Here is a 12,946-nt window from a genome sequence, read left to right as displayed (position 1 = left end):
GCACAGCCTGTCGTGCCCCTGCAGTAGTTCTGACTGGGGTTTTATCCAAGTCCTGGTATTGCCAGGAGCAGTCCTCAGGGCTGCTGTGCCATTGCTACTTTCCTGTATCGCAGTTTAGACTTTTTGTGAATGGCAACAGAGAGTCATCCTCTTCTCCCTTGTTCGCAGCCCAGCTGTTGCTGCTCTCTGCCCTTTTTCATCTGCACTGAGAAAATGAAGGCTTTACATCCATTATGAGGATATCTGATTTGTAGGAGTTCTTGGTTTTTTTTTGTTTTTTTTTTTTTTGTGGGGGGGGGGGGGGGGGAGGTGGGAACCAAATGATTTCTTCTGATCAGCCTTGGCTGTACTGCAGAACTGTGACGTGGTTATGTGTTGGTCTGCTTACCCACAACTATTTTGGGCACTTCATACCCTTCTGCTTTCACTTCCCAGGAGCCTACCAGTTACAAACAACAGGTGGGTACCAGGGACTCAAAGCACACAGTTGCATTTTCAGAGTTAAGGGACTGAGGGAAACTACACAGGGTTTGCTAAATGGGAAGTAGTGTAATCCAGTTAGTAACATTACATAGCAGGACAAATATTTGGTATTCACTCCTCCTTGCCTACCTCCCTAATCTGCTTTCAGGTTATTAACATAATTAATGCTGCCCAGGAAAACAGCCCCATCACTGTGGCAGAGGCCTTGGACAGAGTTCTGGAAATCCTGCGGACAACAGAACTTTACTCCCCTCAGCTAGGTACCAAAGATGAAGATCCTCACACAAGTGATCTTGTTGGAGGTCTGATGACTGTAAGTAAAGACGAAATTACCATTAGCAGAGTCATGCATTACGGTTCAGTGATCTGCTACCACAAGCAGCTGAAGCAGAATTGTAATGTATCGCTGTTTCACTTAAACATTTTGGCTTACATACCAAGATGTAGTAAGACACGGCTATATCTCAGTCTGTTGCATGCATTCATCCTCATATAGGAGTGAACATAGTCACCACTGGAAACCGTATCACCTAATCTGTTTTGTCTCAAGTAGATACTTTTTAGGAACTCTAGAAACTTTGATGGGATTAGAGGGATTGTTCTACAGCTATTCAACCTGACAACTGGATGAGAATAGCGGCGTCTACTTTCATCAGGTTATGACTTTGGTCCTCCAACAGTAGCAAAGCTGTCTGCCAAAGACAGACTGCCTGGATTTCAGCATGGATTGCCCCATTTTGTAATGAACACTGAGCTAATCCTTGTCAAAACAATGAAAAGGAAACAGAAAATAAATGATAGTGGTTAATATAAATGATGAAACGCTTCGGGTGCGTGTGGAGGGGTCAAGGAGGGCAGTGCACTGTATGGTTAGTAGTAATCTTTTCTGGAGGTCTTGTGCTAGTGTTCCTTGGATCCTTTTATGTCTGTTTTGAAAGACTTTAAAGCAAGAATGATGCTTATAATTCTATTATAGTGCTACAAGTAGGAGCAGTACTTTCAATGCCCAGATACAATAGCTAAGAGGGAGCATGTGTGCAGTGTTTCTCCAAGTAATGAGACATGGAAATTATTTTTGCCACAATTTCTTAATAACCTTGTTTATTTTAGGATGGCTTGAGAAGACTGTCTGGAAATGAGTACGCGTGTTCCAAAAGTAAGCCACCGTTTTACATTTCTCTTTGCATGTGTGATTTCATTTGTAAATGCTAATGACAGAGAAATTCATGCCTTCGGAAATGGTCATCTAAGTGACTGTAGAGCGAGAGTTGGACTGCCTCTATTTTGGATCTGAAGCAGGTTCAAATAGCTAAAACAATGCATTTAAAACATAGAAAATCAGGCCAGAAACTTAACTAAACTGTCATCTGGTGATCTCTTTCATTTATTTCCAGATAATCAGAAATGACAAAAGCCACATATAGTAAGCTTTTACAAACTTTGTATTGTAAGGGAAAGAGTTGTTTTTGTAAAAGAGTTGCTTTCTAAATAGAATACTGCATGTAGGAAGAAAAAATCCATAAATGCTGTAATTCCCAAATTCTATTTCAACAGATCTGAACCTGAGCCACAGTCACCTTTCAGTGCCAAATACTATCAATGATGTTCCACCTTGTATTGCACAGCTCCTGGATAATGAGGAAAGCTGGGACTTCAATATCTTTGAATTGGAAGCTGTTACAAATAAAAGGTACTTGATTCTTTTCTCTGGGTGCCCATAAAACTGTTGCTGAGGTGCTGTAGCATAAAGTGCTCTGCTCAGGAAAACTGAAGAAAGATATTGCAAGTCTGCGAGAGCTGTCTTCCTGTTTTGTGTGCATGCACGTACGTGTCCATACCACCTACAATATCTACAAGCCAAGCGTGTGTCAGGGTTAGGATATATGCACAGGCCACGGGAAACTCTTTGCAGGCTGTTTTCTTCCCTGACAGCATCTCCGACCCTCCCAGGTTGTTTCCTGTTCAACTCCGACCTTGTTTGACTCCCACCAGCTTTCTCAGGTCACACTATCACAGCCCAGTGTTGTTACATTCTAGACGTCCCACCAATGCCCTCATTTCTGCTACTGCACAAATGGTCAGGCTGGAAAAAGGAAGCTGCTCCCCTCCATCACCTAAATCCCCCAATGATTTTGTGAGCTGTGAGACAACCATGGCTTTTGATTATAAGGATAAAAACTGAGCTGGAGGATAAGCCAGTGATAGGATCAAGAGCCTGAGATTGTGATTATTGTAATGATTGTAAGACGTAATCAATATAGTTTGCATATTGCCAACCTGATACATTCAGGAAGTAGGAACCTGTACCCATGAAGTCATAAGATTACGTGAAACTGTAAGTGTTTGCACTTTGTCTTACTGTTTTTTAGCCTTTGGGATGTGGCTACGTTTAAACTGTGTTTTCTCTCTTCAAAAACAAATGTATTTTTGATTGATGAACAGATACTCAAAACACAAAGGAAGAGAGCTTTTAAGCGTTTTTGTCTGAGGCTTCTTGAAACCCAAGGTAAAATCATAAGAATTGGTGAATCTGTAGTGGAGCTGTGCCACTTTGCAAAACACATCAAGTCTGAAAGATGTATCCATCTGTAACCTAAGTGGTTAGGCTTTATAGAGGTTCAGGTGCGCAACAGAGATGTTTAATTATTCCCCCCACCTTTTATTGTTAAGGTCTTGTTGGTTTCTGGGATGAAAACATCATTCTTTAGAAGTACTTACGTTTACAGCAGTGCTATTTTCTGTTGTTGTTTCCTAGGCCACTAGTTTATTTAGGCTTAAAGGTTTTTGGCCGGTTTGGGGTCCCTGAGTTTTTGAACTGCTCAGAGGCCACACTGCGAGCATGGCTGCAGGTGATCGAAGCCAACTACCACTCCTCCAACGCTTACCACAACTCCACACACGCTGCGGACGTCCTGCACGCTACTGCCTTCTTTCTGGGAAAGGAGAGAGTTAAGGTAAAACCGTTGCCTACGAGCTAGGAGTTGGGTATGCTTGCTCAGGTGCCACTCTGAACTGCCATTTATGTGCATCATTCAAAGACATTTGTTTACTCCAGTAATGGTCCTGGCTCCATAAAGTTACTCTGCCCTTGAAGTCTTTTCCTGTGATGCCTGCAGGCCCACACAGTTTCTATGAAGTCTGTTGATAGGATGAAGGAATTTATAGCTTTGCAAAACATACAAAGTCTGTAGGAGTACTGTCAGTATAGAGTCATTCAGACAGATGTGCAAAGTGGAAGAGTGCCTACAAGAGGATGCTGTGAGGTGACAACATAGTGAAATCTAAATTAATAAAGTAGAGTTTGGGTGAGGATAGAGGATTTTGGAGGAGGTAACAAGTGTGCATAGTGAGTGTGAAATGACTGCAAGGAGGTGGGTCCCTGCACTCAAGATTAAGGTTGTATATTTGTGGGTACAAAAAATGATCAGAAATTATTTTGTTGTAATTTTTGTGCCATGTCATGATCTCTTTCTCATCTGCAGGGAAGCCTTGACCATTTAGATGAGGTGGCTGCATTAATAGCAGCCACCATTCACGATGTAGATCACCCTGGACGGACCAACTCTTTCCTGTGCAACGCGGGCAGTGAATTAGCTGTCCTTTACAATGATACTGCTGTGCTAGAGAGCCATCACACAGCACTGGCATTTCAACTGACGGCCAAAGACAGCAAATGCAACATTTTCAAGAATATTGATAGGTGGGTCTGCTGGAGAAGGGCAGTGTGTCTGCATTGTTTGGGGATTTCAGTCTGGGGTAGATTAAGAGCACAACTTCTGAGTCAGGAAATGTGATTTGAATGGAGACATTGATAATTAACCTCTTCCAGAATCCCAAGTAAACAGTATTCTAAAATAGGCTTTGATTACCCCACCCCCTGTGCTCTGCATTTGTAGCACTGTATGTTTTGCATGGTTTGGAAGCATGTGGGTATTGGGTAATCTTTTACGGACTGCAATGGCAGTCAAAATGGCACTCAAACCCTGCACCTTTCATAGCCATGAAGGCATCAGCTCATGTGGGTGAGCCCCTGAGCTGTGTTTTGCAGCAGTCTGGGAAGGGACAAGGAAAGGACAAGGTTCTGTCTGGCAGGCTTGTGAGCAAGAACTACTTTTGTTTCCCAGAAATCGCTATCGGACGTTGCGCCAGGCCATTATTGATATGGTTCTGGCAACAGAGATGACGAAGCACTTTGAACACGTGAACAAATTTGTGAACAGCATCAACAAGCCAATGGCATCGGAGGAGACCGGCTCACATGTAAGTGCCTGCATGACTTTGCACCTCTCAGCATTTCAGTGAAGTTTTTCCAAGATAACGAGAGGTATCGTTTCATTCACATTGTACTGACTTGCCCGAAGGATACAACTGGATTTCTGATCTCACACTTCGGTGTGTGAAAAAATATTTCCTTCAATTTTCTAGGCGTGTCTGGACTCTGCTTTTAGCTTACTTCTATTTTATAGGCCTTGCTCTCAAAGCTTTTTTTGTGTTCACAAAACATGGAAGTAGATGCTTTTGTACACGCAAAGTAACAGTGCATGGAGCCAGGTCAGCACTGTGCCTACAGTCCTGCCTCTGAGAGGTGGGACTTCCCTCAGCCCGGGTCTCTAACTGAGGAAACTGCAGCCTTGAGGAACAACTCTGCTGCTTCCTGACGTCCCTCCACCCCAGCCCCATTCCTGATTTCATCAGAAGCAATCTGGGCCATTTTTCCTGTCAATTCATGCACACTAATCCTCCACAGCCAGCCTAGGCCTATTTCACACATTACCTATGTGTTTTCTAGCTCAGGCCCCTCTCTACCTTCATTTGTTGCCTCTTGAGGTTGAACACTGTGTGACATCTTTCTCCTAGCAGAGTTACTCACCTAAACAAAGATCATCACCACTTGGTGAAAATAGTGTTCTATTAGACATGAGAAAAAGAAATTAGAACAAGGTAAAGTTCAGTTATACTAAAAAATGAAAATAGCTTCCATTACTTCCCCACAACTCAACTTTTTCCTCCATAATCCGTCATGGATGCAGAAACCAAGCAGGACTGGTGAGGTTTCTGACTTCAGAGTCACTTTACCTGGTCTGCCTGTAGGGAGCACTGAGCTCCATTCTCCGAGCAGTCTGAGTTGGAAATGACAAATGCATCTGAACTTCACTGGCTCTGTGTACCTTTTGCACTGTCAGTCCCCAGCGCTTCCAAGCTCTGCATGTGGTACTGGGTCTGAATTTGCCTGATGCATCTGTGCTGCCAGAACTCACATGGCGCAGAGGGACGATGGTTGGACACCACAGAGGTCTCCGTCACCATTCTGCACTGTGCTGCCATCACATCACCTAAGCAGAGCTTTTCATGGGCTAGTTCTCACAGGATATCACGGGAAAGGCCAGCCAAGACAGCAGTGATTCCACTCTACATCAAAGCACACAGAACAGTGATACATCAGCACGCCTCGCTTTGTAGAATCAGCCACTTTCGGATTTCTCTGCCTGTACTTTAAAACGTGGGCCAGACAGCAACTTGCTCCAACTTCTGAAAAGCTCTCTGACTTGGCAAAGGGAAATCAGCACTCTCAGATGGTGCTGCATGTCTCCCTCTGGCAGATCAGGTGTATTTCTCCACCTCCTTCCTTAAGAAATCTCCATGCTCTGGTATCCCTGCCTGTAGGATTGGTTCACAAGTCCCATTGAAACCACAGTGTTTCCAAGCTCCAAATGCAGTCCTGAGAATCTTACTTACTTATACCACATTAATGCATCTGTTCTAACAGTTCCTAGACAGCTTTTGTATGTCCTCTGTATTTTCTACTCCAATCACTACAGTGTACCTGCAGAAAACATGTTTTTTCTTCAATTCAGCCTCCTGGCTATTTTAAAACATACATGAGTTAGAAGCCATACAAGTGCAGCACAAGCCACACACCTTACTCATTTGTTTTTTCCCCTAGTGTAGGTTGTTCTGTTCCTTATTTTTAATGGTGGCTCTTCATATTTTTGATCTTGAACAGCAGTGTACGAGCAGGTCTAATCTAGCAGCTCTTTGCTGGGCTGCCCATGCTGAAAAAATTAACTGCTAAACATAAAGTTAGAAGATAAATGCTGAATTGGCAACTGCAAAGTATCTGCCCATAAACCACGAAGATATTAATTTAGCAGTGGTGGTAAAAAGTATTTATGTTCAATTTTTGACTCAGAGTTGAATTTAGCAGTGAAGGGAGGCCATAATTACACAAATGTATTATTTTGAGAATAGTATTAATGCCATGTTGACCTGAGGTGGAGGGTTTTTATTACTCAGAAAGGAACATAATATACCTGTGCCCTTCTAACTATCCAGGACCCAGCAGATGATGCCACAGCAGACAGTTCACAAATGCTCAGTTCCTTCCATTCATTCTCCACAGCAGTCAGTGGACGCTTCAGTATGTGGCTGCCATTACTCCGTTTTCCTACTGTTAATCTCCTAGATTAGGTGAGGCTCAAATTTAGCAGGTACCAAAGACCAAAAGGTATACCAGGCAAAAGGTACAAAATCCAGCACAAAAAAAGGGACAAGTGTCACTGAAAACACAATGGAACTGAACATAATGAAACTGAGTGGCATACACTTGCTTTTCTGCCTCTAAAAGAAATTGTGCAAATCAAATCACTCCTCTCTGCCTGCCTCAGTTTTCTAATCTGTGAATTAAATGTGAAAACACCCACCTGGATGAAGCAGTCTCCTCCAGTCACAGCCCCCAAACCCTAAATGCAGCAGTGATGATGGTTTGTCAGCTTGCTGTAGGTAAATGACTCCCTGCTCTGGTCCGGTTCCCAAAAGGCAAGGCTGGGATGCAGAGAAGGGCAACTTACCCTAGCTAACAAAGCCTCTGTTTATTTTGCAAACTGTGTTATTTCTGAGAACCTCCCAAGCTGCCACCAGTGGTGGTGCTACCATCAGCTACTCTGCAAGGCTGCTGTTCTCAGACACTGCTTTCTTCTCTGACTTCCTGGTACTCTGTATGCAGGGAGAAGGCACCAGGCTGGGTACCCACCTGCCACATAAGCACTGCTAATAATGATATATTTAATCCTAGCAGGGATGCTGGCCATCAGTGTTCATAACCAACTCTCTGTTACAGAATGAAGGCAGTGACTGTGAATGTACAGCCAACATGAAGAACTTTCCAGATAACCAAACACTGATCAAGCGTATGATGATTAAATGTGCAGACGTAGCAAATCCGTGTCGTCCCCTAGAACTATGCATTGAATGGGCAGGGAGGATTTCGGAGGAATATTTTGCACAGGTATGTAAATTTTTATCACTGGACTATTATCCTGTGGAAGAAGGTGGCTATTAGCTGGTCTGTTGTTCCAGTGGAATCTGCCTGGCATCACCATGGACTCTACAGTACAGTTTTCTCCCCATTCATGAGAAGAATTCACTCCAAAGTTAGTTCATTTATTTCTTCCAAAGCTTGTGGTACAGAGTGGTAGAAAGGCTTTACAAATTCAACTTTCTCCATCTAACAGAAACCAAGTTACTTGACTAACTTCAGTAACTTCATTTGTCTAACATTCAATCATCATCACTGTTCCACCTTCTAGTCCCAGTCAATACCTGCCCTGAACAGAGCATGAGGAGCGATTCCATGCCTGATGAATCCCTCAACTGAATCTGATGCTGATGCTTTCTCTTCTAAGATGGTACCTGAAGCATCATTACCATAGGCAGAGGATGGGGCAAGCCAGCATGCAGGCACATGGGCAGAAAAATGCTTATTGCATGGGAACCCTAAGGGCAGAACTGGAAGCCCAATGTCCTTTCTTAGTACTCAATTTTTCTAACACAAACAGCAGTGTCTAGCAGTGTCTTTGCAGTGAAGCACTCTTCAGGTTCTCTATTTTGAACAAGTGTCATTTTCTTAGCTTCCACAGATGGCATGGAAACCAGCAGCTTGGAATGGAGAGACAGAAGGGGGTGGGGTGGGGCGGGAGGCGTCCTAGCATGCCTGCCATGCAAATTCAGAGCATAAAGACAAAAAAGGTGTTACCTGGAGGAAAGAATACTAGTGAATAGGACGTGTTAATTTTATTTGAAGCCTTCTGAATACATTTGATTGTTGTCAGAGCAAGATCGAAGACCACTTTGAGGTGCACCTCTTGAGCCTCCAAGGTAGTTTACTAGCAGGCAAGCTAGTTTTAAATTGCCAGCCTTAGGCAGCAGCCAGCTTTTCATTCACCTCATCTGGTAATTTTGGAGCTGCTTTGCTGTCACGTCCAGTATTCAGTGCTGACAAAAGTACTTCATGTATGTGTTATGATTCTGATTGGGCTGGTTGGCTCCACCACCACACTAAGAAAAACACAATCAGCTCTCTTCCATTTATGGGCAGAGTTAAAGGGCATATTCTGACTTCTGTTATTCTTTTAACATGAGAGAAGCAAAGCAAGTACAGGCAGCAGCATTCCTCTTACTTAAAAGATAAATGGTTTGGAACAGCAACCAGAGCTGTGGAAGAGTTCAAATAATCCTCTGCTAAAGGACTCTGAAACTCCATTTTCCATATTTAGCTGGTGGGCCCCAATCATCAGATTAGAGCGTTCTATCTCACTTGAGCTAAGAACAGTCACAGCACTGCAGTAGCAGTACCAGTGAGGTGGAAGAGATGTTAATTTTATTCCCTGCTCCAGAGGAAATAAAGCACGGGAAGTTCACTTTTGGGGTTCAGAGTTTTGTCTGAAGGCTCCTACTGCAGTTCACGTAGTCCTCTGGCCTTTGCTGTTTCAACATGAAAGGCAGCAAAGCTGCAGAGACTAACTGGTGTTTCATTTTCTTAGACAGATGAAGAGAAGAGACAGGGTCTGCCTGTTGTGATGCCAGTATTTGACAGAAACACCTGCAGCATTCCCAAGTCACAGATTTCCTTCATTGACTATTTTATAACAGACATGTTTGATGCATGGGATGGTAAGTAGTCCTGCTTCTTTTTCCTGGCTCTGAGGCAGCAATTTTTACAGATTAAAATGAATAATCTCAAGCTGGCTATTAGTCTGTTTTTCCACAGGGGCAGCACAGTACTCAGTACGCAGCATTTAGTCTGCAGTACAGCACATGATGTTGAATTTGATTTCTGTCACTGTGCAGTAAGACACTTCCCCTTTTACAGAAGCTAAGTACATAACCAATTATGTAAAGAGGGAGGGAATAGTAGCTTAAAACCAAGTTTTCCTGTGTAGGTCTTTTCTTCTGAAAAGCAGAAACGAATATCAAAGTGTTTGCATGATAGAAAAACATGGCTAACCTCCTCATACACTAAGAAAGGGATTAACTTGAAGGAGAAAGACTGAAAAAAATCCTTCCCCATTAGCATTAACTACCAGAGATAGGAGAATGCTGATTTCAGACAAGGCAGGGCTGTTCTGCTGCACATTTTGTACATGTAGAAAGATTGTTCTTCTGTTTCAGCATTTGCACACCTGCCTGTTTTGATGCAACACTTGGCCAATAACTACAAACACTGGAAGATGCTGGATGAGTTAAAATGCAAGAGTCTCAGGCTTCCATCAGAAAACAACAACTGACACTAAAGCAAGAAAAACAGACCTCCTAATCTACCAGTTTCACTGTGAATCGCTTACTAACTTGGATACAACGGGGATAGTGTTTCCTTTCAAGTGAAACTAAGACTGTGTCTCGAGAACAAAGTATTTTATCCATCATTTTTAAGCTCTAAATTCCACACAAAAATATTTTCAAAAAGGCCATAAACAAGTGCACTTTGGAAATACCACTTTGTGGCCAATAAGGTACTTCCAAAACTAATTTCTAGTACCAAATACAAATCTGTCGAATCTTGTACCAAATACAACTGTATCCACTAACACTTTACACAGCTGTTTCTCAGACACAGGTAATCTAATCACCAGGAAAATAATAAGTTGAAAACCGTAAACACTTCTCAGTTACCTAGCATAAATTTGCTCCAATTCTGCCAATGTTCTTTAGCTCTTTCAACCACAGTTGTAAAGAGAGCATGCACAGTAGAACAAGTAAACCTCAAGAAACTGGACACATTAAAAACAAACCCAGCACCACTTAAAGCAAAACTTTCATCACAGACAATATAAATCTCTTCTTCCTTTTCTGTATAAGAAGTGAAATTCCCATAAACTGGCTGTACAGTGGAGGAAAATAAGCATGTTCTGTGTAATTGGTGCCATCCACATTTTTCTGCCATCTTAGATATTTACATGTGATATTCTGTCAAGTTTTACATACGAACCATTGTGGCAGTTGATGTTGATGGACATCCCTTTTTTATAACGTGATGGTTGTACACAGTCAATTTCATTAAACTGATCTAAACTTTACGACAAGGCCATATATTGTGCTACTTCCTGATCAGATGAAACTTCATCTTTAAAAAAGAAAAAGATTCCACGTTATAATTTATAACAGCATTACAATTTGTACTGCTTTTCCCTTCCTAACAAAATGCTGCTTTGTTTGGTCATGTAAAAAAAGCATTCCAAAAGTTGTAAATAAGTGAGTCAGAAATCAAACATAGTTTTTCATTGGTTTTAAAATATGAAATTTATGCTAAAGCTTCTGAAGCACAAATGCGTATTTTTGTACATCTCATTTTAACCACATGCAGACCATGGACATGAGTTCAGATTTTAGACTATTCTCAGATTATTCCGTTAATAAATACTGGCAGAACTGCTGATTTTTAAACACTCTGCACTGCAGGCAGCAGGCAAAAGTGTCAAATCAGTGACTTGAGTTGAAACAAAGGGTCTTGAGGCAGACTCTTTACCACACCTTTACACTGCATCAGCAACTGAATTGAGAAAAAAATAAAAGGAGCTTAGATAGCTATGGAAGAAAAGCGACAGTGATTGTTTACTGCAGGTAGCTTATGTAATGTGCCAACCTTTTTTGTATGTTTTGTACCAAGTTTGGAAAACAAAATGAAACATTCATAAAATGTTTGTGCAGAAAAAAAATGTATATAAGGTATATTTTTGTTAGAATTGTAATAGAGCCTTACTTTTGGTTGCTGTGTATTAAAACACTGTACTGTGTATATTCAAAGAATGGTGTTTCTGGTGAAAGATATATATTCATTATTTCCTATTATATATGCAACATTTTTTTCAATGGATTTATATTCAGATGAGTTGAACCTCTGCTTTTTATACAGTAAACTGCTTTTACCATTCCTTTATTTAGAACTAGTGCTCTCAGTGGTTGTATCTAAACTGTTCCAATGACTGAATGCTCACCGCAGCTTGCATTAGAGAAAAGAATTTAAACTTTCAAAGTTTTGTCCTCTTAATTTGATTTGTTGAATACTGTAAGATCATACTGCATAACTGTAAGATCATAGCCATGTAGAACATTCCAGTTTAGTATTGTCAACAGCTCTGTCACACAAAGAGGAATGTCAATGGCAGAAGGAACGTAAGAAATAAAGTTCAGCCTCAGTACCTGAGTTAAAGCATTCATGTGAAATATTTGTTGGAAGATCTTGTGTCTTTTTTACCCAAAGTAAAAAAGTAATTCATGTGGAGTTATGTCCTCTTTAAGAGTAGAAGAAATAAGCATGAATTAATCTTTATGTACCTCTTCTGTCAGACTCTTACCTGTCTCCCACTAAGTCTGTTGCCTCAGATACATATATGCTTAAATTGCCTCTTTTCTCTGTACAGATACTGACGATATTTCTGACAAAGACATTTACTTCCACAAGAACATACAGAATTCTGCTTTACTGAGATCTGGAAAAAGAAATTTAGAAGGAATCATAGAAACATTGAAACGTCCATTGCCCTCCAGACCTTTCACCACCTTTGCAGCCCTCCTTTGGATGCTCTCTAATAGCTTTATGTCCTTATCTTGTCACCCCAGTGGCATCCAGTGCTGGAGGTGAGGCCGCACAGCACATAGCAGAGTGGGACAACCCCTCCCCTCGCCTGCTAGCAGTGCTGGGCCTCGTGTACCCCAAGGTGTGGTTGACCCTCTGGGCTGCCTGGGCACACTGCTGCCTCACATTCAACCTGTTGTCGACCAGAACCCCCAGATCCCTTTTAGCAGGGTTGCTCTCCAGCCTCTCATCCCCCAGTCTGTACATATAGCCAAGGCCAGCCCAATGCAGCTACAGAATCCAGCACTTGCTACTGTTAAATTCCACATTGTTGGTGACTGTCCAGCCCTCTCACTTGACAAAATCTCTGCAAAGCCTCTCTACCCTCCCTCTGCAGACTTACTTAGTACATGTTTTTGTAAATGATCTAGATGCAAGACTCAAACATTTTAAAAATCTGGACCAAAATGGAGCCCCGCAGAACCCTGCTAGGGACTGGCCTCCAGCCTGATGTAACTTCATTTACTGTAACCCTTTTAGCCCAACGCATCATTCAGCTGTTCACCCATCACATTACATTTTTGCTTAGCTGTATGCTGAACACGCTGTTCT

At 42.0% G+C, this 12,946-nt stretch overlaps 1 protein-coding gene across 6 annotated transcripts in view; it reads left to right on the top strand.

The window, feature by feature from the left end:
* Positions 1 to 11,962, top strand: part of PDE8B (phosphodiesterase 8B) — an 80,982-nt gene extending 69,020 nt beyond the window's left edge. For all 6 annotated transcript variants that reach the window (XM_025144922.3, XM_040656091.2, XM_004937329.5 and 3 more), the window contains 9 exons: positions 632 to 796; positions 1,594 to 1,639; positions 2,038 to 2,173; positions 3,239 to 3,437; positions 3,966 to 4,183; positions 4,608 to 4,743; positions 7,601 to 7,768; positions 9,303 to 9,432; positions 9,931 to 11,962. In XM_025144922.3, the coding sequence (XP_025000690.2) occupies positions 632 to 796; positions 1,594 to 1,639; positions 2,038 to 2,173; positions 3,239 to 3,437; positions 3,966 to 4,183; positions 4,608 to 4,743; positions 7,601 to 7,768; positions 9,303 to 9,432; positions 9,931 to 10,046 (1,314 nt within the window). In that variant the 3' untranslated portion in view covers positions 10,047 to 11,962. The remainder of the gene's footprint in view (positions 1 to 631; positions 797 to 1,593; positions 1,640 to 2,037; positions 2,174 to 3,238; positions 3,438 to 3,965; positions 4,184 to 4,607; positions 4,744 to 7,600; positions 7,769 to 9,302; positions 9,433 to 9,930) is intronic.
* Positions 11,963 to 12,946: the final 984 nt, after the last annotated feature.

The sequence above is a fragment of the Gallus gallus genome, chromosome Z, assembly GCF_016699485.2.
Source record: "Gallus gallus isolate bGalGal1 chromosome Z, bGalGal1.mat.broiler.GRCg7b, whole genome shotgun sequence".
Lineage (NCBI taxonomy): Eukaryota > Metazoa > Chordata > Aves > Galliformes > Phasianidae > Gallus > Gallus gallus.
This window is presented reverse-complemented; position numbering and strand designations above follow the sequence as displayed.